We start from the raw sequence: 21,027 nt of genomic DNA, 5'->3' as shown, positions 1-21,027 counted from the left end.
CACAAGAATGATTTGCAGTTTAAAACACCGTAGCTACCTAGATAGGTTTAAAGAGCTGGGTCTATATACTTTAGAGAAGCAAAGACTCAGGGGCGATTTGATTCAAGTCTACAAAATAATGAAAGGACTAGATTGTGTGCAAGCTGACAAATAATTTAAATTAAATAGATTGGGGAGATCCAAGGGTCATGAGTATAAATTATGCAAGGGAAGAAAATAGGTTAGATGTTAGGCAGTTCATTTTTTCCCAGAGAATAGTAATCCTATGAAACAAGTTGCTAGCTTTTGTGGTGAGTGCTGATTCACCTTTGAGAGAGAGCTGAACCAGTTCCTGGCTGGGTGGAGATTGCATCATACAAGAGGTTGCTTTTGGGGAGGGCTAACAAGGAAAGGGAATACACATTAAATGGTAGGACACTGTAGAGGAACAAAGGGACCTTGGAGAGCATGTCCACAGATCCCTGAAGTTAGCAGGCCAAGTAGATAAGGTGATTAAGAAGGCATACGGAATGCTTGCCTTTATTAGCTGTGGCATAGAATACGAGAGCAGAGGGGTTATGCTTTAACTGTATAAAACACTAGATAGGCCTCAGCTAGAGCACTGCGTGCAGTTCTGGTCACCACATTACAGGAACGATGTGATTGCACGAGAGAGGGTACAGAGGAGATTTACAAGGATGTTGCCGGGAGTAGAGAATCTTAGCTGTGAGGAAAGACTCGATAGGCTGGGTCTGTTTTCCTTGGAACAGAGGAGGCTGAGGGGAGACCTTATTGAGGTGTATAAAATTATGAGGGGCCTAGATAAAGTGGATAGAAAGGACCTATTTCCCTTAGCAGAGGAGTCAAAAACCAGGGTCACAGATTTAAATTAATTGGTGGAAGGTTTAGAGGGGATTGGAGGGGAAATTTCTTCATCCAGAGGGTTGTGGGGGTCTGGAACTCACTGCCTGAAAGGGTGGTAGAGGCAGAAACCCTAACCACATTTAAAAAGTACTTGGATGTGCACTTGGGATGCTGTAACCTGCAGGGCTACGGACCAAGAGCTGGGAAGTGGGATTAGGCTGGATAGCTCTTTGTTGGCCGGTAAGGACACGCTGGGCTGAAATGGCCTCCTTCCATGCTGTAACTTTCTATGATTCTATGAAGAGGTAGGTACCAAATAGTATGTCATGGTCAATGTAGTCTCCTGGACTAGTTTTGATCAGCTAGAGGGATCGGAGAGGAATCTTTCAGATTTTTTCCCCTAATAAGCCTCGAGTTTTTAATCTGGTTTCTTGCTTCTCCCAGGAGACTACATAGCACCAAGAGGGCAAGGCGTTTCTTGACGTGACCAGCTGTTTTTTTTTCCTGTCTGACATCTTCACATGTTTGAAGAGTTGTAAATTTCTTTTTTTTTTAATTTGGCCCATTTGAGCCTTGAGAACATAAGAAATAGGAGCAGGAATAGGCCACTTGGCCCCTCGAGCCTGCTCCGACATTCAATAAGATCATGGCTGATCTTGGGCTCAAAACCACTTCCCTGCCCGCTCCCCATAACCCTTCACTCCCTTATCTTGTAAAAATCTGTCTATCTCCACCTTAAATGTATTTAATGACACAGCCGCCACAGCTCTCTGGGGCAGAGAATTCCACAGATTTACGACCCTCTGAGAGAAAAAATTCCTCCTCATCTCAGTTCTAATTATTCTTTATTCTGAAACTATGCCCAAGCTCTAGATTTCCCCACGAGGGAAATATCCTCTCTGCATCTACCTTGTCGAGCCCCCTCAGTATCTTATATGTTTCAATAAGATCACCTCTCATTTTTCTAAATTCCAATGAGTATAGGCCCAACCTGCTCAATCTTTCTTCATAAGTCAACCCCCTCATCTCAGGAATCAACTGTGTGAACCGTCTCTGAACTGCCTTCAATGCAAGTATATCCTTCCTTAAATAAGGAGATCAAAACTGTATGCAGTACTCAAGGTGTGGTCTCACCAATACCCTGTACATTTGTAGCAGGACTTCCCTGCTTTTATACTTCAACCTCCTTACAATAAAGGCCAACATTCCATTTGCCTTTTTGATTACTTGCTGCACCTGCTTGCTAACATTTTGTGTTTCATGCACAAGGACCCCCAAGCCTTTCTGAACTGTAGCATTTTGTAATCTCTCTCCATTTAAATAATAATGTTTTTTTATTTTTCCTGCCAAAGTGGATAACATTGCACTTTCCCACATTATACTCCATCTGCCAAATGTTTGCCCACTCACTTAGTCTGTCTATATCCCTTTGCAGATTCTTTGAGTCCTCTGCACAACTTGCTTTCCCACCCATCTTTGTATCATCCGCAAACTTGGCTACATTACACTCTGTCCCTTCATCCAAGTCATTAATGTAGATTGTGAATCATAGAAAGTTACAGCACGGAAGAAGGCCATTTCGGCCCATCGTGTCCGCGCCGGCCAACAAAGAGTTATCCAGCCTAATCCCACTTCCCAGCTCTTGGCCCGTTACCCTGCAGGTTAGAGCATCCCAAGTGCACATCCAAGTACTTTTTAAATGTGGTTAGGGTTCCTGCCTCTATCATCCTTCCAGGCAGTGAGTTCCAGACCCCCACAACCCTCTGGGTGAAGAAATTTCCCGTCAAATCCCCTCTAAACCTTCCACCAATTTCTTTAAATCTGTGCCCCCTGGTTTTTGACCCCTCTGCTAAGGTCCTTTCTATCCACTTTATCTAGGCCACTCATAATTTTATACACCTCAATTAGGTCTTCCCTCAGCCTCCTCTGTTCCAAGGAAAACAGACCCAGCCTATCCAGTCTTTCACAGAATCACAGAAACCCCACAGTGCAGATAGAGGCCATTTCGGCCCATCGAGCCTGCACCGACACATATCCCACCCGATCCCCGTAACCCCTACACCAACACATATCCCACCCTATCCCTGTAACCCCACGTATTTAATCCCCCCTAACACTAAGGGTCAATTTATCATAGCCAATCAACCTAACCCGCACATCTTTGGACTGTGGGAGGAAACCGGAGCACCCGGAGAAAACCCACGCAAACACGGGGAGAATGTGCAAACTCCACACAGACAGTCGCCCGAGGCCGGATTCGAACCCGGGTCTCTGGCGCTGTGAGGCAACAGTGCTAACCACTATGCCACCTCATAGCTAAGATTCTCTACTCCCGGCAACATCCTTGTAAATCTCCTCTGTACCCTCTCTAGTGAAATCACATCCTTCCTGTAATGTGGTGGCCAGAACTGCACGCAGTATTCTAGCTGAGGCCTAACTACTGTTTTATACAGTTGAAGCATAACCCCCCCATGCTATTGTATTCTATGCCATGGCCAATAAAGGCAAGCATTCCGTATGCCTTCTTAACCACCTTATCTACTTGCCCTGCTACCTTTAGGGATCTGTGGACATGCACTCCAAAGTCCCTTTGTTCCTCTACACTACTCAGTGTCCTACCATTTAATGTGTATTCCCTTTCCTTGTTAGCCCTCCCCAAATGCATTACCTCACACTTCTCCGGATTGAATTCCATTTGCCACTGTTCTGCCCACCAGACCAATTTATTGATATCTTCCTGCAGTCTACAGTTTCCTTCTTCAGTATCAACCACACAGCCGATTTTAGTATCATCTGCAAACTTCTTAATCATACCCCTATATTCAAGTCTAGATCATTGATATAGATCACAAAAAGCAAGGGTCCTAGTACTGAGCCCTGCGGAATCCCACTGGAAACAGCCTTCCAGTCACGAAAACACCCATCAACCATTATCCTCTGCTTCCTGTCTCCGAGCCATTTTTGAATCCAACTTGACACTTTGCCCTGGATCCCATGGGCTTTTAACTTCGTGACCAGTCTGCCATGTGGAACCTCATCAAAAGCCTTGCTAAAGTCCATATACACTATATCAAATGCACTACCCTCATCTACCCTCCTTGTTACCTCCTCAAAAATTTCAATCAAGTTTGTCAGACACGACCTTCCCTTAACAAATCCGTGCTGACTATCCCTGATTAATCTGTGTCTTTCTAAATGAAGATTTAGTTGAGGCCCCAGCACCGATCTCTGTGGCACCCCACTAGTTACCGCCAACCGGAAAATGACCCATTTATCCAGACTCTGCTTTCTGTTAGTCAGCCAATTCTCTATCCATGCTAATATATTACCCCCAACTCCGTGAGCTCTTATCTTATGCAGTAACCTTTTATGTGGCACCTTATCGAATGCCTTCTGGAAATCCAAATACACCACATTCACTGGCTTACCTTTATCTACCCTGCTCGTTACATCCTCAAAGAACTCTAGCAAATTTGTTAAACATGATTTCCCTTTCATAAAAACATGCTGATTCTGCTTGACTGCATTATGATTTTCCAAATGCCTTGCTACTGCTTCCTTAATGAAGGACTCCAGCATTTTCCCAACGACAGATGTTAGGCTAACTGGTCTATAGTTTCCTGCTTTCTGTCTCCCTCCTTTCTTAAATAAGGGGTGTTACATTTGCGGTTTTCCAATCCGCTGGGACCTCTCCAGAGTCCATGGAATTTTGGTATATTGCAACCAATGCATCCACTATCTCTGCAGCCACTTCTTTTAAGACCCTGGGATGCAGGCCATCTGATCCAGGGGACTTGTCGTCTTTTAGTCCCATTATTTTACCAAGTACTTTTTCCTTAGTGATAGTGATTATCATTAGTTCCCCCCTCCCTGTGGCCCCTTGATTGTCCATTATTGGGATGTTGTTAGTATCTTCTACCGTGAAGACAGATACAAAATATTTATTCAGAGTCTCTGCCATTTCCCCGTTCCCCATTATTAATTCCCCAGTCTCATCCTCTAAGGGACCAACATTTACTTTAACTACTATCTTCCTTTTTATACACCTGTAGAAGCTCTTACTTTCTGTTTTAATATTTCTTGCCAGTTTACTCTCATAATTCATCTTCTGTCTCTTTATTATTGTTTTAGTCATTAGCTGGTTTAAAAAAAATTCCCAATCCTCTGGCCTCCCACCAATCTTGTTTTCAATTTGATATTATCCTTTACTTCCTTAGTTAGTCACGGATAGTGCTCCCTTCTCTTAAAATCTTTCGTTCTTACTGGAATATATTTTTGTTGAGAGTTATAAAATATCTCCTTAAATGTCCGCCACTGCATTTCAACTGTCTTACCTTTTAATTTATTTTTCCAGTCCACTTTAGCCAGTTCTGCCCTCATGGCATTGTGATTGCCTTTGTTTAAGATCAGGACACTGGTTTGAGATACAACTTTCTCACCCTCCAACTGAATTTGTTATGATCACTCTTTCCTAGAGGATTATTTACTATGAGATCATTTATTAATTCTGTCTCATTACATCCAAAATAGCCTGCTCCCTGGTTGGTTCCATTACATACTGTTCTAGGAAACCATCCCGGATACTCTCTATGAACTCCTCCCCAAGGTTACCATGATCAATTTGATTTGTTCAATCAATATGGAGATTAAAATCACCCATGATTATTACCGTACCTTTTTTACAGATCTTCATTATTTGTTGATTTATACTCTGTCCAACAGTATTGCTACTGTTCGGGGGCCTGTAGACTACGCCCATCAGAGACTTTTTCCCCATATTATTTTTTGTCTCTACCCAAACCAATTCTACATCTTGATCTTCTGAGCCAATATCAATTCTCACCACTGCACTGATCCAATCCTTTACCAACAAAGCCACCCCACCTCCCTTTCCTTTCTGTCTATCCTTCCGAATTGTCAAATACCCTGGAATATTCAGTTCCCAGCCATGGTCACCTTGCAACCACGTCTCTGTAATGGCGATCAGATCATACCCATTTGTATCTATTTGTGCCATCAACTCATCTATCTTGTTACGAATGCTGCATGCATTCAGATATAGAGCTTTTAACTTTGTCTTTTTACCATTTCTCCTTGTTTTGGCCCCATTTTCTGCTGCACTCTTATTTTGAAACATTGTCCCTTCCTGTCACACTCTGGTTATTATTTCCCCATCTCTATCCTGCTCTATTGTTTTCTCATTTCTCATTGACTTTTTTAATTCCCGCTCACCTGGACCCGCCCCCCCCACTACAGGAAACTTTGTGTTATCCGGAGGCTAACTGTCCGGAATGCTCGAGCCACCGGCAAAAATCAGGAGCCGTTTTTGTTAGGTTTTTTTTCTTCTCGTTGCTTTTTTCCTCAACAGTCAAGCTCTGCAAGGTCTGCTGAAGCTGTTGCTAAGCTACAGAGACGCTTGGACTGTTTAGAAGCTCAACAGGGTTTGTTGACAGATACGGAGCTCAAAAGCTTCCGTATCTTTCAACATTAGCGCTGGTATGTCCGGCAGTTTTGAGGGAACGGCAACAGCTCGGTCCCGTCGGTGCCAGATAGCACAAAGTTTCCTGTGTTTAGTTTAAAGCCCTCTCTACAGCCCTAGTTATTTGATTCTCCAGGACTCCAGCATGGTTCAAGTGAAGCCCGTCCAAACGGAACAGCTCCCTCTTATCCCAGTACTGGCAGATTAGTTCAAGATAGAGGGTGGCCGCCACTGATGTAGTCTTGTGGGTGCTGATGGCCCACCCTGAATGTGCAAATGTTTCAAATCCCAGACTTGGGCAACGGCAGGCGATTTGTTCCGCTCTGCGCATTTATGCCAGTGGAGCATTGCCAGGCTTTAGTTTTTTTGTAAAATGTCAAAAATCGCTCTTAAAATATACATATTTACTGCAAACTGGAGTTTTTATTGTCAGACAAGTTATTCAGTAAAGTACTACAGGCAGGAATGGTTAGGCACCTCCCATTCAGAACAGGAAAAACTGAAGGACAAGTTACTCTAGGCTTCTTTCGTGAATTCTTTTATTAAACTAGTTGAAAAATAGCAGAGGTCCTGGAACAGGTTTCTTGTCCACTATCTTAGACAGCTGTGAGATAAGCTGAGGGAGAAGAATCTGAAGAGAAATAATCATTTAATTAAAAAAGGGGAACGGGCACAAGAAACGAGTCCTGGCTTTTTTCTTTATGCTGTGGATATGCTTTTACAAAAAGAGCTATAGTAAAATCCAGTGATTTGGTTGCTCTAGTGTAAAAGTTACATTCCTTTTGCTAGGACCAACCCACCTGGCAGCCCCATAATATATCAGCAACTATTTATCCTCAATGGAAATAGCAGAGGGTGGGGGAGGAAGAAAACTGGTTTTATCCAATATTATATATGGCAAAGAATAAATTACAATTGTGTTTTAATCCCACATTTGTTTGGGACATGTGCATTTAGTTATGAGCCCCAAATCAACTCTGTACCAATTTTCATTTGCAATTCACCTCCTGCCATGGGTTATGTTATATGTAATTCAGATGTGGATCATGGTACAAAGTCAAATACCCTTGGACTGTTTTATTTTAGATTAGATTCACTGTAGAATCAGAAATAAAGAAATTAAAACTAACCTTTTCTCTTGAGTGGAGAGTATACAAAAATAGTAAATATAGTGTCTTTGTCATTGATCCTCTTGTAAACTTCTCCATCAACTGAAAATTCCACTTCAAATGTTTTCAAACATCTGCATTAATTAAAAAAGAATATTTAAGGCACTCATATCTTAACTTCACATTTGAAATGACAAATGCTAATTGCTGATGCTTAAAATTAAGTTTAAAATGAGGTTCCCCATTTAAAAATGTTACGTGGTTTTAACTACATACTGGCCTCCTAATAAATTTTAACTTCTAAGAAATCCTTCTGATACTTTTCACATAAAATAGCTCTTTTTCTGTTAGGCATACATTGTTAATAGGATAGATTTTAAAAACTACAAATGCTGGAAATCTGAAATAAAAACAGGAGGTTCTAGCAATAAACAACAGATCCCTTAGCATCTGAAAAGAGAAAGATAGGTTAAAGTTCCAGGTGGAGACCCTCGTCAGAATGCAGCGTTATGATGAAGGGTCGCTATCTGAAACTTTGGGGGAAAATTCGTGCACGCCAACAGAACTGCAGGTGTCACCGGCAACTCGAGTTAATGGCTACCTGAGGGGTTGGCGATGTGGAGCGCAGCGCTAACTTACCGTGCAACACCCTCCTGGTGGCGATAATAGAGGCCTCCGACCCGAAGTTCCCATCCACAGTCAGAATTGCTGCTTCTTACAGCCTGTAGGAGCAAGGCTGTGGAGCTCGCGAGGCATTGCGGGAAATTAAAGGGGCTATGAATTAAAGGGGCATGTACTTTATGGCCCCAATATTTTCGGTGGGGGGTGGAAGAGATCAGTTGGGCAGTGCGGAGAGATTGGTCGTGGGCCGGAGAGATCGGAGCGGGTGTCCGATCGTGGGGGAGATCGCCAGGAGTGAGAAACAGGTTAGCTTGGGGGGCTGCGGGGAAGCACTCCTGCTCCTCCTGGCCCACAAGCAGCGGTGGAAGACCTGCTGGATTCGGACCTTGTTGCCTTCCTGATGCCAAGTTTCCCGAGCCCTGGGAAACCCGACCGCAGACATTAAATTTAAAACACAGCTAAAATTTGAGGCACACGACCTCATTAAAATATTTAAATTAGAGACCCACATCTGGAGAGCAGATTAGTCACCCGCCCCCCAACTGCCTCCATTAAAACCAAAAGTGACCGCGTTTGAGGCGGGTTGGGGTCGGTTTCCCTTTTTTTATTTTTAAACCCCTTTGCCTCCCCCTCCAATCCTGGGGAGTTAAAATTCCCCCTTATGCCTCTATTTATCAAGACAAGGATCCTGTATGCCTTTTTAACAGCCTTTGCTACTTGTCCTGCCACCTTCAAAGATTTGTGCACATACACCCCCAGGTCTTTGTTCCTGCATCCCCTTTAGAATTATATAATCTAAATTTCAATGCCTTGCTCATTCTTCCTACCAAAATGAATCACTTTCCACTGCTCTGTGTTAAATTTCATCTGCCCATTTCACCAGTCGGTTGATGTCCTCCTGAAGTCTGTTACTATCCTCCTCAATATTTACTATATTTCTGAGTTTCGTGTCATCTGCAAACTTTGAAGTTATGCCCTGTATACCCAAGTCCAGGTCATTAATATATCTCAAAAAGAGCAGTGGTCCCAACACCGACCCCTGGGGAACACCACTGTATACTTCCCTCCAGTCTGAAAAACAACTGCTCACCACTACTCTTTGCTTTCTGTCCTTTAGCCAATTTCACATTCCTACAACCAGTGCCCCTTTAATCCCATGGGCTTCAATTTTTCGAACATTGTGCCTGTGCCGGCTCTTTGATAGCTTCAATTATCAAGTACTTACTTTGAATTTACACATCTATCATCCCACGTAACAGCCACCTGTCCCAGTGTCAGAGGTATGAAGCTCACACCATTAGTCTGCGAAAAGAATCAGAAATCTGTTTACAATACTGTGCTATATTCTTTATTTCTTTGACAACATATAAACTATTCAAGCACTCATTAGTTGAATTATATAGAACTACAAAGGAATGCCAAGACGTTAATATTCTGTTGTATGTTTTTCCACTCACAGATATATAAACAGCATACAAGACTGGGTGCAAATGATTTTTAGTGGCATTGACCGCGATTTTACAAACCTTGGTGGGTCGGTGGCGGGCGACGTCGGTGGCGGGTCCCGACCCCGCTGCTGTCTCTATCCTGGCCTCCGAAATGAATTTCCCCAGATTGGGCTTGTTAAGCCTGCCCAGCGCGTTTGCCGGCCAATTAGAGGAAGCGGGTCTGGTGACATTATTTGATGACGCGTCATCAGCCGGTTTCCTTAAAGAGATCTTGGCTGATTTTATTTTGACATCTGTGCCGTCAGTGTTCTACATCATTGAGGTGCTGCAAACACTGAAAAGCACTGCACAGAAGTGCAGGGCTGCACCCAGGCTCTCTCATGATTCTCTCCATATGCTTATGGAGGGAGACACAGCATGGACGGAAGAGACCTCCGCAAGAGATCAACACAGCCTGGTTGCACGTTGCACAGGAGGGCACAAGCAGGGATGTGATCAGGAGGACCTGGGTGCAGTGCCACAAACGTTTCAATGATCTCTGTAGATCACAAAACGTTAGTACAAAGCCACACTCAACCTCATCCTGCTGTGCCTCTTATCACATCCCCATCACTCAGCCTTCCCTACCCTACTCCTGCACATCCTTACTCACACCAACTTACCTTGCACCTCCACACATCCCTCTCTATCTACATTATCACCTCCCCATCTCACTCGCCACCCCTCACACTCACCCTCATCCTAGTGCAATCAGACCAACTAACAACACACTTGTGCGTTTTAGCCAATATTCAAGTGTTATTTAATGTGCTGTCAAACATTGAAATCTTTATTTTCAACACTTTGCGTTCTTGGACAGATTTGTGTGCACCTGTGGCTTAGAGAGTTGCAGTGAATGGTGAGCCATAATGGTACCCCTTGCAATGGTGATGAGTGTGAAAGGAATGGCTTGGGCGGCACGGTGGCATAGTGGTTAGCACTGTTGCCTCACAGCGCCAGGGACCCGGGTTCGAATCCGGCCTCGGGTGACTGTCTGTGTGGAGTTTGCACATTCTCCCTGTGTTTGCGTGGGTTTCCTCCGGGTGCTCCGGTTTCCTCCCACAGTCCAAAGATGTGCGGGTTAGGTTGATTGGCTATGATAAATTGACCCTTAGTGTTAGGGGGATTAAATACGTGGGGTTACGGGGATAGGGTGGGATATGTGTTGGTGTAGGGGTTACAGGGATCGGGTGGGATATGTGTCGGTGCAGGCTCGATGGGCCGAAATGGCCTCTATCTGCACTGTGGGGTTTCTGTGATTCTGTGATTGTAGGGATGCTTTATGGTGTTGGTGTGGGGCGGTGTCAACTTGGCACATCATGTGGCAGCCAGGGTGTACAGCATCAAGTGAAGTAATTCTGGCCATGATAAGACCATCCCTGGCTTCCCAGGCAGCACTGCCCTCTGTCCTGTGCAGCATCAGGTAATTGCGGAGAAGGTTGCTGGTGTGCCTGGTGTTGGGGTTGATCGTGGTGGGATTCTGAGGACCAAGGTGAGAGAGTATAAAGGGCACCCATGCTGATGGAATAGATGGCAGGTGAAGCAGAGATGACAGAAGCGATCTGTCAATGGTGAGAGAGGTAATGAGGTCAGACTGGATGGAGACTTGTGTAAAGACTTGCAGCATGGTGAATCTGTTGTGGAAATGCAGTGAGGAAGAGCTTGTGGTTGAGGGAAGATATCTCTGTAAGGTGGGAGGCTTTACTGTACATTTGAAGCTGTCAACTCAACAGCTGATTCAATGGCCACTGAACTCCCGCCTCAGCTCGACAGACATGGTCCACGACCAGTGTGGACCCCGTGGGCGAGCTGTCAAATGCAGAAGGTGAGCTGAAATTCATTCTTAAGTGGATCTAAACAAGCCACTAATTAGCTGAATTGGGTCCCCTGCTGTGAGCCCGCCGCTGCATGTCAGGTCTGCTCAGGGCTGACAGAACTGACATTGGGGAAAGGCGCGTGGCGGGGGGTTCACAGCGGGGTCCCGACCCGCTGGGGAAAAAAAACTCTTCCACCCGACCCGCCACTGATCGTGCCTGCTGACCCCTCGTAAAATCCAGCCCTCTGTTTATTCTATATATAAATACTGGCTATAATGCGATAAAAAAAATTGATACGAAGTCCAGGAATACCCCAGATATGCCCCTTTGCTGTTGCAGCAGGGAGGGGGCAGGCAAAAGAGCTGGCTACAGCCCCCTGCACGGGGATTTAAACAGCTGGTACAAATGGTGCGGAAACCTGGCATAACGTGGTTCCTCCCCAAATTCCTGGACCCCTGGGTGGAAATTGGGCTTTCTGTGCTCTCGAACTCCAGAAATTTTGCGACTCTTGTTTCTATATCATAAAATCGTTGTCCCAAGTAATGCAGTATCACTTAATAAAGCAGTTCCATAATGATGCAAAAAAGTGAAAAAATATAATTTTCTATATTATTAATTGGAATTTTGTCTCTTGCTAAATCTGTTATAGGTTGATTGCCCAAAATGTTCCAGAATCTGGACTCAGGGACGATTGGTGGCAGGGTCGTCCGGAATCCGCAAAATGTTCCGGAATCCGGACACCCTGTTTCCACCGCCAGCTGGGTCCAGGCATTTCTGGACTCGGAACGTGTTTCTGATGTCAGAAGTCCGGAAATGCCCCAGCCCAGGTTGCGATATTTCCGGTCTTCGGACATCAGAAACACGTTCCGAAGTCCGGAAAAACCTGAAAACTGGCTCAGCCTCAGTCCCGAGGTTGCCGGATTCGGGACGTTCAACCTGTACTAGCAACCAAATACAGATGATCATAAATCATTTATAAACCTCTTGGTTGCATTGATGTTTAATTCAATTATAGGCATTCATTATTTGAGCAATATCTTTACTGCCCATACACAAAGAATTATTATGTCCTATTAATTTCCAATTACATAGCAAGATCTATGAGTTTTTTTGGGATAACAAGAATGAGTTAATTTTAACAAGTCAAGCTACAACCTGGTTTGGAGGCCTTTCAGGCTTTGCACAGATGTGCAACAGATACACGGAGGGAATAGGAAGCTGTAGTTTCAGAATGAGGTTGCCTTCTGGAGGAAATGGTATTGGACCCTTAACCATGGGTTCCTGTTTAAGACAAAATTAAATTACCCAAAAACAGAAAAATACATGGTACAATAATGAGCTGATACTAATATGGATATGAGGAATGTGGTGAAATACACATCTATAGAAACAAAATATCTATGTAAGGGTGGTAACACAAAAGTCAGGCTTTATATTACATAGTACTTCAGCAAACAGTCCTGTTGAGTTACTGACCAGCTTACATCATTGTGTGATATGGTTACAATTTTTTTTTAGTAACATAATAGAAGAACCACTTATAGGCCTAAACTCCCACTTCAAACCTCAAGAGGCAATTATGTCTTTTGTCACTTAACATACCAAGCTCCAAAGTTACTCCCGGTGTGGGAACACCCAGTGTGGGTAGTACACACCCCTGGTCCTGCTTCCCTGGCGCCTGTGCCCTTGCAAGGGTGCATGGAGCTTCTGCCCTTGTTTTTCAGGAACTGGCCTGTTTTTTAGTTCTCTTACTGAAGTTGCAGCAAAATTCAACCAGGAGGGCTATGGAATTTTGGGCCCTTGGCTTCTAAGAAATGTTTTTGAATGAGGATAGATACTTGTAAAAAAAAAATGAAACCCACCAAGTACAGAATGTGCCTTTCAGCTTTCAAAATGCACACATCACTTAAGATCTACAAAATATATTTTCTATATAACATTTAAATATATAGAACCATTTTTAATTCACAGTACTCCCATGAATAAATAATAATTCTATATTGCTTAAATTGTGCTAATTTATGAATATCATTGAATAGTAAAATTGAAGTTGAAATAAAACCTCCATTTCTCTGATAACATGAAACTGTTTCACTGTTGGAAAATCCGGCCTTCCAAGATTCTTCCATTGCAAGTAAGGGTTGGTGTCATTGTTGTCTAGATGGTAAATGACATACACAAGTTCTACAGAAAGATTAAACAGAACAGAAATCAACCTGTGTTTCTACTCTACTGCATTTTAAAGATTCTAAGGACATAAGAAATAAGAGCAGGAGTAGGCCATACGGCCCCTTGAGATCATGGCTGATCATCAACCTCAACATGATTATCATATGTTACAAAAGATTGTCCTTGAAAAAATGTAAGAGATGTAGTGGGTTTAGCAAGGCTTTTTTATTTGGTACTGATTAGTTTTAATTCACCGGACTTATGGCATGAAAATTTCCTCTCTGCTGACTATAAGGATTCTACATGAAATAGATTGGAATATGCACAGTTCCGTTCTTTGTGGGTGTGGGCCAGTGGCACAAAATTATCCATGATGTAGCACAATTATAGTGTAGAATGTGAAAACATTCTCATGGTGTAATGGGGATTCTATCAGAGGTTGGAGTTAAGGCACGTTTATAAGGTTGCATAAAAAGCCCTTAGCCTCTGCATCTGACTAATCTTGGAGCCTTTGCTGTTGATACTTGAGAGTAAATTCAATGATCTTGAGCTCCCAGTGGGATCTGTGCTTTAAGGGAGCGCAGCTTAGAGAATTGGTGCTTCAGTGTTGTAGCCCTATCTTTCGCCTATGCCCAAATTAGATAAAAGTTCTATTCCCCAGCAGTGATGTCCCTCATCTTGATCAGTACAAAACAACAAAAATAATTATTTTAAAATGGTAAATGCTTATTTTCTTATCTTATCTATGAACAAATTATCCTACCAAGTGTTCTGAACCATATGCTGCTACTTCCATGAAGATGACACCATTGTTTTTGCTTCTTAGAATGCACTCTGGGAAAGATTACAAGACTATATCCTACTGCTGTACTACAAGATACAGTGTACTGGCTCATGAAAACAAAAGCTTTTTTTATTAAGAATCTATATTCATTAGGCAGCTTTCGAGCAGTTAAAGATCCTTCCCAGAATGCATGGTGCAAAAAAAAATTAGAAAAAGTATCAGTTGGTGGTGAATAAATGGAAGTCAGATTTGTTAACCCAATAACACATGGTTAAAGTTATTTGTCAGAAGGCAATGTTTAAGAGCATAAGTGCAACTACCAACTATGATGGTATGGACACCAGCCGCCCTGCAAACCTTGAAACTTTTCATTAACATCATTATTGCTGAGGTAACCTTCCATCATCTTCAAGCCACAATGGTCTAGAAATTGGTCTGCACAGCACCAATTTTTCGGGCGCTACTTGGAGTACTAAGGCCCCAATATGGCGAGCAGGAAGCATGCACACAGTTCCGGCTGGAAATGCGCCATATTGGGTCAGGACAAAACATATGGCCGGTATTTTACTTACCTGGGTGGGTCCGGTGCAAGCGATGTTGGTGGCAGGTCGCGGCCCCGCTGCTGGCTCCATCCCGCTGTCCAAAATGAACTTACGTTAATAGGGCTTGTTAAGCCCGCCCAGCGCGTTTCCCAGTGCAATTAGAGGAAGCAGGTCTGATGACGTCATTCATAATGCGCCATCAGTCGCTTTCCTGAAAGGGACCATGGCCACATTTCTTTTGACGTTTATGTTGTCAGTGTTGTACAGCACTGAAGTGCTGCAAACACTGACAATCACTGCACAGAGGCACAGGGCTGCACCCAGGCTCGCCCATGATTCCCTCCATATGCTTATGGAGGGAATTAGAGCATGCAGCGAGGTCCTCTTCCCTTCCGATGGGCGGAAGAGACCTCCCCAGGAGACCAAAACAGCCTGGTTGGAGATTACAGAGGAGGGCACAAAAGCAGGGATGTGGTCAGGAGGGCCTGGGGTGCAGTGCTGCAAATGTTTCAATGATCTCATTAGATCACGAAACATTAGTACAAAGACACACTCAACTGCATCCTGCTGTGCCTCTCATCACATCCCCATCACTCTGCCTTCCCTACCCTACTACTGCACATCCTTACTCACACCAACTTACCTTGCACCTCCACCCATCCCCCTCTCTCTATCTACATTATCACATCCCCATCTCACTAGCCACCCCTCACACTCACCCTCATCCTAGTGCAATCATATCAACTAACAACACACAAGGGTAGCCACTTGGGTGTTTTATCCAATGTTTATGTAAAGTTCCTGTTAATGTGGTGTCAAACATAAAAATCTTTATTTGCAACACTTGGACAGATTTGTGTGCACCCTTGGAAGTGGCTTAGTGAGTTGCAGCAAATGGTGAGACATAACGGTACCCCCCGCAATGGTGATGAGTGTGAAAGGAATGGCTTGGTCATTGTGGGGATGCTTTATAGTGTTGGTGTGGGGTGGTGCAACCTGGCGCATCATGTGGCTGCCAGGGTGTACAGCGTAATGTTAAATAAATCTGACCATGATGAGGCCATTCCTGGCCTCCCGGGCAGCAATGTGCTTGGGTGCTGATGCCCTCTATCCTGTGCAGCATCAGGTGATTGCGGAGAAGGTTGGTGTTGTTGTTGGTGCTGCTGGTGTGCTTGGCGCTGCTGGTGTTGGGGCTCATTGTGGTCGATTCTGAGCACCAAGGTGAGACTATAAATGGCACTAATGCCGATGGAATAGATGGCAGGTGAAGTACAGATGACAGAAGCGATCTGTCAATGGTGAGAGAGGTAATGAAGTGAGACTGGATGAAGACTTTGGTGAAAACACTTGCAGCTGCTGATTCTGTTCTGGAAATGCAGTGAGGAGCAGATTGTGCCTGAGGAAAGTGATCATCTGTCGGGTGGGAGCTTTTACTGTACATTTGAAGCTATCAAGTAATCAGCTGGAGCAATGGCCACTGAACTCCCGCCTCAGGTTGACAGATGTGGTCCCCGAATAGTGTGGTTCCCGTGGCCATGAAGTTAAAGTTAAAAAGTAGTTAAAAAAGCCTGTTAAGGGTCTGTTAAGTAGATTATAATGAGTTTAATTGGGTTGCCCACCGCTGCCTGTTGGGTCTGTTCAGCAGTGACAGACGCGCCATTCGATTCAGAAAGGCACGTTGCGGCAGGACGACAGCGGGTTCCCGAACTGCTGTCAATAACAAACATTTTCCCACCCGACCCGCCACTGATCCCGCTCGCTGACACCCTGGAAATTTCCGGCCTGTGTGTCCATTACCACGACTGAAGCAGGCATTAGGCCTTTTGCATTCGCAAATAAGGCGCATAACCGCTGTTTGAGCTCCCGTCTCCAAGATCGGTTTGCTCAGCGCCAGCTGTACTCAGGGAATCCAGGCTCAGAGAACACCTACTGGGCCCAACCAAGAAGGTAAATAAGAGCACAAGCCGATCGCTGCCGCTCCTCCAGCCTCCTCCTCCCCCCACACCAATGTGGTTGCTCCCAGCCACGAAGCCCCACACTCGGCAGAGACCACCGATCTCCCCTACTTCCAGCCCTCAATCTACGGCCCCGCATTCCCACGTCCCTTGATCCCTGTGTTCTTGGCCCCTGATCGCCGGACGCCCGATCCCGCGTTCCCATTCATGCTCACACACACAGTGCTGCTATTCATGCTCGCACACTCAGTTCCCATTCATGCTCGCACACTCAGTTCCCATTCATGCTCACACACACAGTGCTGCTATTCATGCTCACACACACAGTGCTGCTATTCATGCTCACACACACAGTGCTGCTATTCATGCTCACACACACAGTTCCCATTCATGCTCACACACACAGTTCCCATTCATGCTCACACACACAGTTCTTATTCATGCTCACACACACAGGGCGATCATGCTTGCTTCCACACGGTGCTCTCAATCTTGCTCAAACACACTCTTGCTTATAAGGATTGTCCTAAAAACCCATCTGGTTCACTAATGTCCTTTAGAGAAGGAAATCTGCCGCCTTTACCCGATCTGGCCTATATGTGACTCCAGACCCACAGCAATGCGGTTGACTCTCAACTGCCATCTGACATGGCCGAGCAAGACACTCAATTGTAACAAACTGCTACAACAAGGTATAATAATAAGAATAAAACCGGATGGAACACCCAGCATTGACCTAAGCATCGGATTCGGACACGACTAAGGCACACCCAGCCCACTGACCCTGCAAGGTCCTCCTCACTAACATCTGGGGACTTGAGCCAAAATTGGGACAGCTGTCCCACAGACTAGTCAAGCAACAGCCTGACATAGTCATACTCACAGAATCATGTCTTTCATCCAACGTCCCAAACCCATTAGAGGTGGCGGCATAGTGGTATACTATCAGGAGGGAGTGGCCATGGGAGTCCGCAACATTGACTCTGGACTCCTCTGGATGAATCAGTACTCCTCCATGTTGAACACCACTTGGAAGAAGCACTCAGGACATCAGGGACACATAATGTACTCTGGGTGGGGGACTTCAATGTCCATTACCAAGAGTGGCTCAGTAGCATCACTACTGATCAAGCTGGCTGAGTCCTGAAGGACATAGCTGCCAGACTGGGCCTGTGTGCAGGTGGTGGGAGAACTAACACGGGGGACAAACCTAATTGGCCTCGTCCTCACCAATCTACTTGTCACAGATGCATCTGTCAATGACAGTATTGGTAGGCGTGACCACCGCACAGTCCTTGTGGAGGCGAAGTCCCATCTTCACACTCAGGACAGGACTCGGCCAGCTCGGTCAGTAGTGATGCTACCAAGCCACTCTTGGTGATGGACATTGAAGTCCCCCTTATTTAATTAAATACATAAATTTTAATTAACTAAATAAATAAAACAAGGTTATAAAGGGATGGCAGTGCAGGTGGTGTGCCGCAACTGTAGCATGTGGGAGTTTGCGCAGAACATTGCAATCCCGGACGACCACACGTGCAGTAAGTGTCTGCATCTTGAGGAACTTCAGCTCAGAGTTGTTGAGCTGGAGTCCGAGCTGCAGACACTGTGGGGCATCAGGGAGAGGGAGAGTTATCTGGACACTTTGATCCAGTAGGCAGTCACACCCCTTAGGTTAGGTAGCGGTACAGGTCTCGTTAGTGGTCAGGGACAGGAGGGTGTGACTGTAACTCAGGCAGGTAAGGGGACCTCAGGTGCAGGCCCTTGCCCTTATCCCACAGGTATGAGGTTCTTGCTGCCTGTGTGGATGAGGGAAAAATCTGCAGGGTAGATGAGAAAACTGACCACAGCACCATGGTTCAGGCCATTCAAGTGTGGGGGAGTGAAAAGGAATGCTGTAGTGGTAGGGGACAGTACAGTCAGGAGGATAGATACTGTTCTCTGCAGCCGCGACAGGTAGTTCCGAAGGTTATGTTGCCTGCCCAGTGCCAGGGTTAAGGATATCTCCTCACGGCTGGAGAAGAATTTGGAGTGGGAGGAGGAGGATCCAGTTGTAGTGGTCCACATAGGAACCAATGACATAGGTAGAGCTAGGAATGAGGTTCTGCTGAGAGAGTTTGAGGAGCGAGGGTCCAAATTAAAAACCAGAACCTCAAAGGTAATAATCTCTGGATTGTTACCTGAGCCACGTGCAAATTGGGATAGGGACAAGCAGATCAGAGAGTTAAATGCGAAGCGCAGAGTGGTGTGGGAGTAAGGGGTTTCAATTCATGGGGCACTGGCACCAGTACTGGGGAAAGAGGGAGCTGTTCCTTTGGGACAATATCCTGGAAATCGAATAACTAGGGCTGTAGATAGGGCTTTAACCTAAAAATTGGGGGCGGGGGGGGGAGGGATGTCAGGTGAGGGAAAATTTAGAAATCTAAAGAGAAAAGTCAAGGCAAAGGAGCAGTGTAGTGATTTGGGTAAAGATAAGCAGAGTGTGACAGGAAGGGACAGAGTTTAACGGTAAATGTACATCAGCGAATAAGGTGAAAGCAGGAAATAATAGTAAAAAGTTAAAATTAAAGGCTCTTTATCTGAATGCATGAAGCATTCGTAACAAGACAGATGAATTAGTGGCACAAATGGCTTTGCTCCAATAGCCATTACAGAGATGTGGTTGCAAGGTGACCAAGGTTGGGAACTAAATATTCCAGGGTACTTGACATTTGGAAAAGACAGGCAGAATGGAAAAGGAGGAGGGGTAGCCCTGTTAATAAAGGATGACATAACGACAGTGGTGAGAAAGGATCTTGGCTCAGACGATCAGGAAGTAGAATCAGTATGAGTGGAGATAAGAAATAACAAGGGGCAGAAAACACTGGTGGGAGTAGTTTATAGGCCCCCAAACAGTAGCTATACTGTTGGACAGAGTATAATATCAGCTTGTAACAAAGGTAATACAATAATCTTAGGGGACTTTAAACTTCATGTAGACTGGGCAAATCAAATTGGCAAAGGTAGTCTGGAGGACGAGTTCATGGAATGCATTCGAGAGAGTTTCCTAGAACAATACGTCATGGAACCAACCAAGGAACAGGCTATTTTAGATGTTGTATTGTATAATGAGACAGGTTTAATTAGTAATCTCATAGTAATGGATCCTCTGGGGAAGAGTGATCATAATCTGATAACATTTCACCTCGAGTCCCATTCACCCATCACCCCTGTGCTCGCTCACCTACATTGGCTCCCTGTTAAGCAGCACCTCAATTTCAAAATTCTCATCCTTGTTTTCAAAACCCTCCATGGCCTCACGCCTCCCTCAGTAATCTCCTCTAGTACCACAACTCCCTGAGATATCTGCACTCCTCTAATTCTGCCCCCTTGACCATGCCTGATTTTAATCGCTCCACCACTGGTGGCCGTGCCTTTAGCTGCCTAGGCCCTAAGCTCTGGAATTCCCTGCCTAAACATTTCCGCCTCTCTACCTCTCCTTCCTCCTTTAAGACGCTCCTTAAAACCTACCTCTTTGGCCAAGCTTCTGGTCATCTGCCCTAATTTCTCCTTTTGTGGCTCAGTGTCATATTTTTGTTTTATAACACTCCTGTGAGGTGCCTTGGGATGTTTTACTACATTAAAGGTGTTATATAAATACAAGTTGTTGTTGTTATTCTTATGTTCTTATGACACCCTTCATCATGTTGTGTGGCATTACCTACGTGCTAAAGGGGATAGATTCAGGACAGATCTCGCAGCTCAAAACTGAGCTTTCATGAAGTGCTGTGGGTCATCAGGAGCAGCAGAATTGTATTCCACCACAATCTGTAACCTCATGGCCCGGCATATCCCTCACTCTACAATTACCATCAAGCCAGGGGACCAACCTTGGTCAAAAAGGAGCGTAGAAGAGCATGCCAGGAGCAGTACCAGGTGTATCTAAAAATGAGGTGCCAATCTGGTAAAGTGACAACACAGGGCTACATGCATGCTAAACAGCGGAAGCAGCATGCTATAGACAGAGCTAAGCTATCCCACAACCAACGGATCAGATCAAAGCTCTGCAGTCCTGCCACATCCAGTCGTGAATGGTGGTGGACAACTGAACAATTAACAGGAGGAGGAGGCTCCATAAACATCCCCATCCTCATGATGGTGGAACCCAGCACGTGAGTGCAAAATCCCAGGCTGAAGCGTTTGCAACCATCTTCAGCCAGAAGTACCAAGTGGATGATTCAT

The 21,027-nt window shown here is 44.9% G+C and overlaps 1 protein-coding gene across 5 annotated transcripts in view; it reads right to left on the bottom strand.

Moving 5' to 3' along the window:
* idua (alpha-L-iduronidase) overlaps positions 1-21,027 on the bottom strand; it is a 485,317-nt gene that overhangs the window by 14,473 nt on the left and 449,817 nt on the right. For 4 of the 5 annotated variants that reach the window (XM_086010077.1, XM_086010048.1, XM_086010058.1 and 1 more), the window contains 4 exons: positions 13,419-13,540; positions 12,512-12,637; positions 9,278-9,354; positions 7,453-7,565 (listed from right to left, as the gene is read on the bottom strand). In XM_086010077.1, the coding sequence (XP_085866203.1) occupies positions 7,453-7,565; positions 9,278-9,354; positions 12,512-12,637; positions 13,419-13,540 (438 nt within the window). The remainder of the gene's footprint in view (positions 1-7,452; positions 7,566-9,277; positions 9,355-12,511; positions 12,638-13,418; positions 13,541-21,027) is intronic. The other variant, XM_086010067.1, reaches the window with a different exon arrangement.

This window comes from Somniosus microcephalus, chromosome 2, assembly GCF_052327205.1.
Source record: "Somniosus microcephalus isolate GS21.2 chromosome 2, FLI_Smic_1.0, whole genome shotgun sequence".
Taxonomy (NCBI): Eukaryota; Metazoa; Chordata; class Chondrichthyes; order Squaliformes; family Somniosidae; genus Somniosus; species Somniosus microcephalus.
This window is presented reverse-complemented; position numbering and strand designations above follow the sequence as displayed.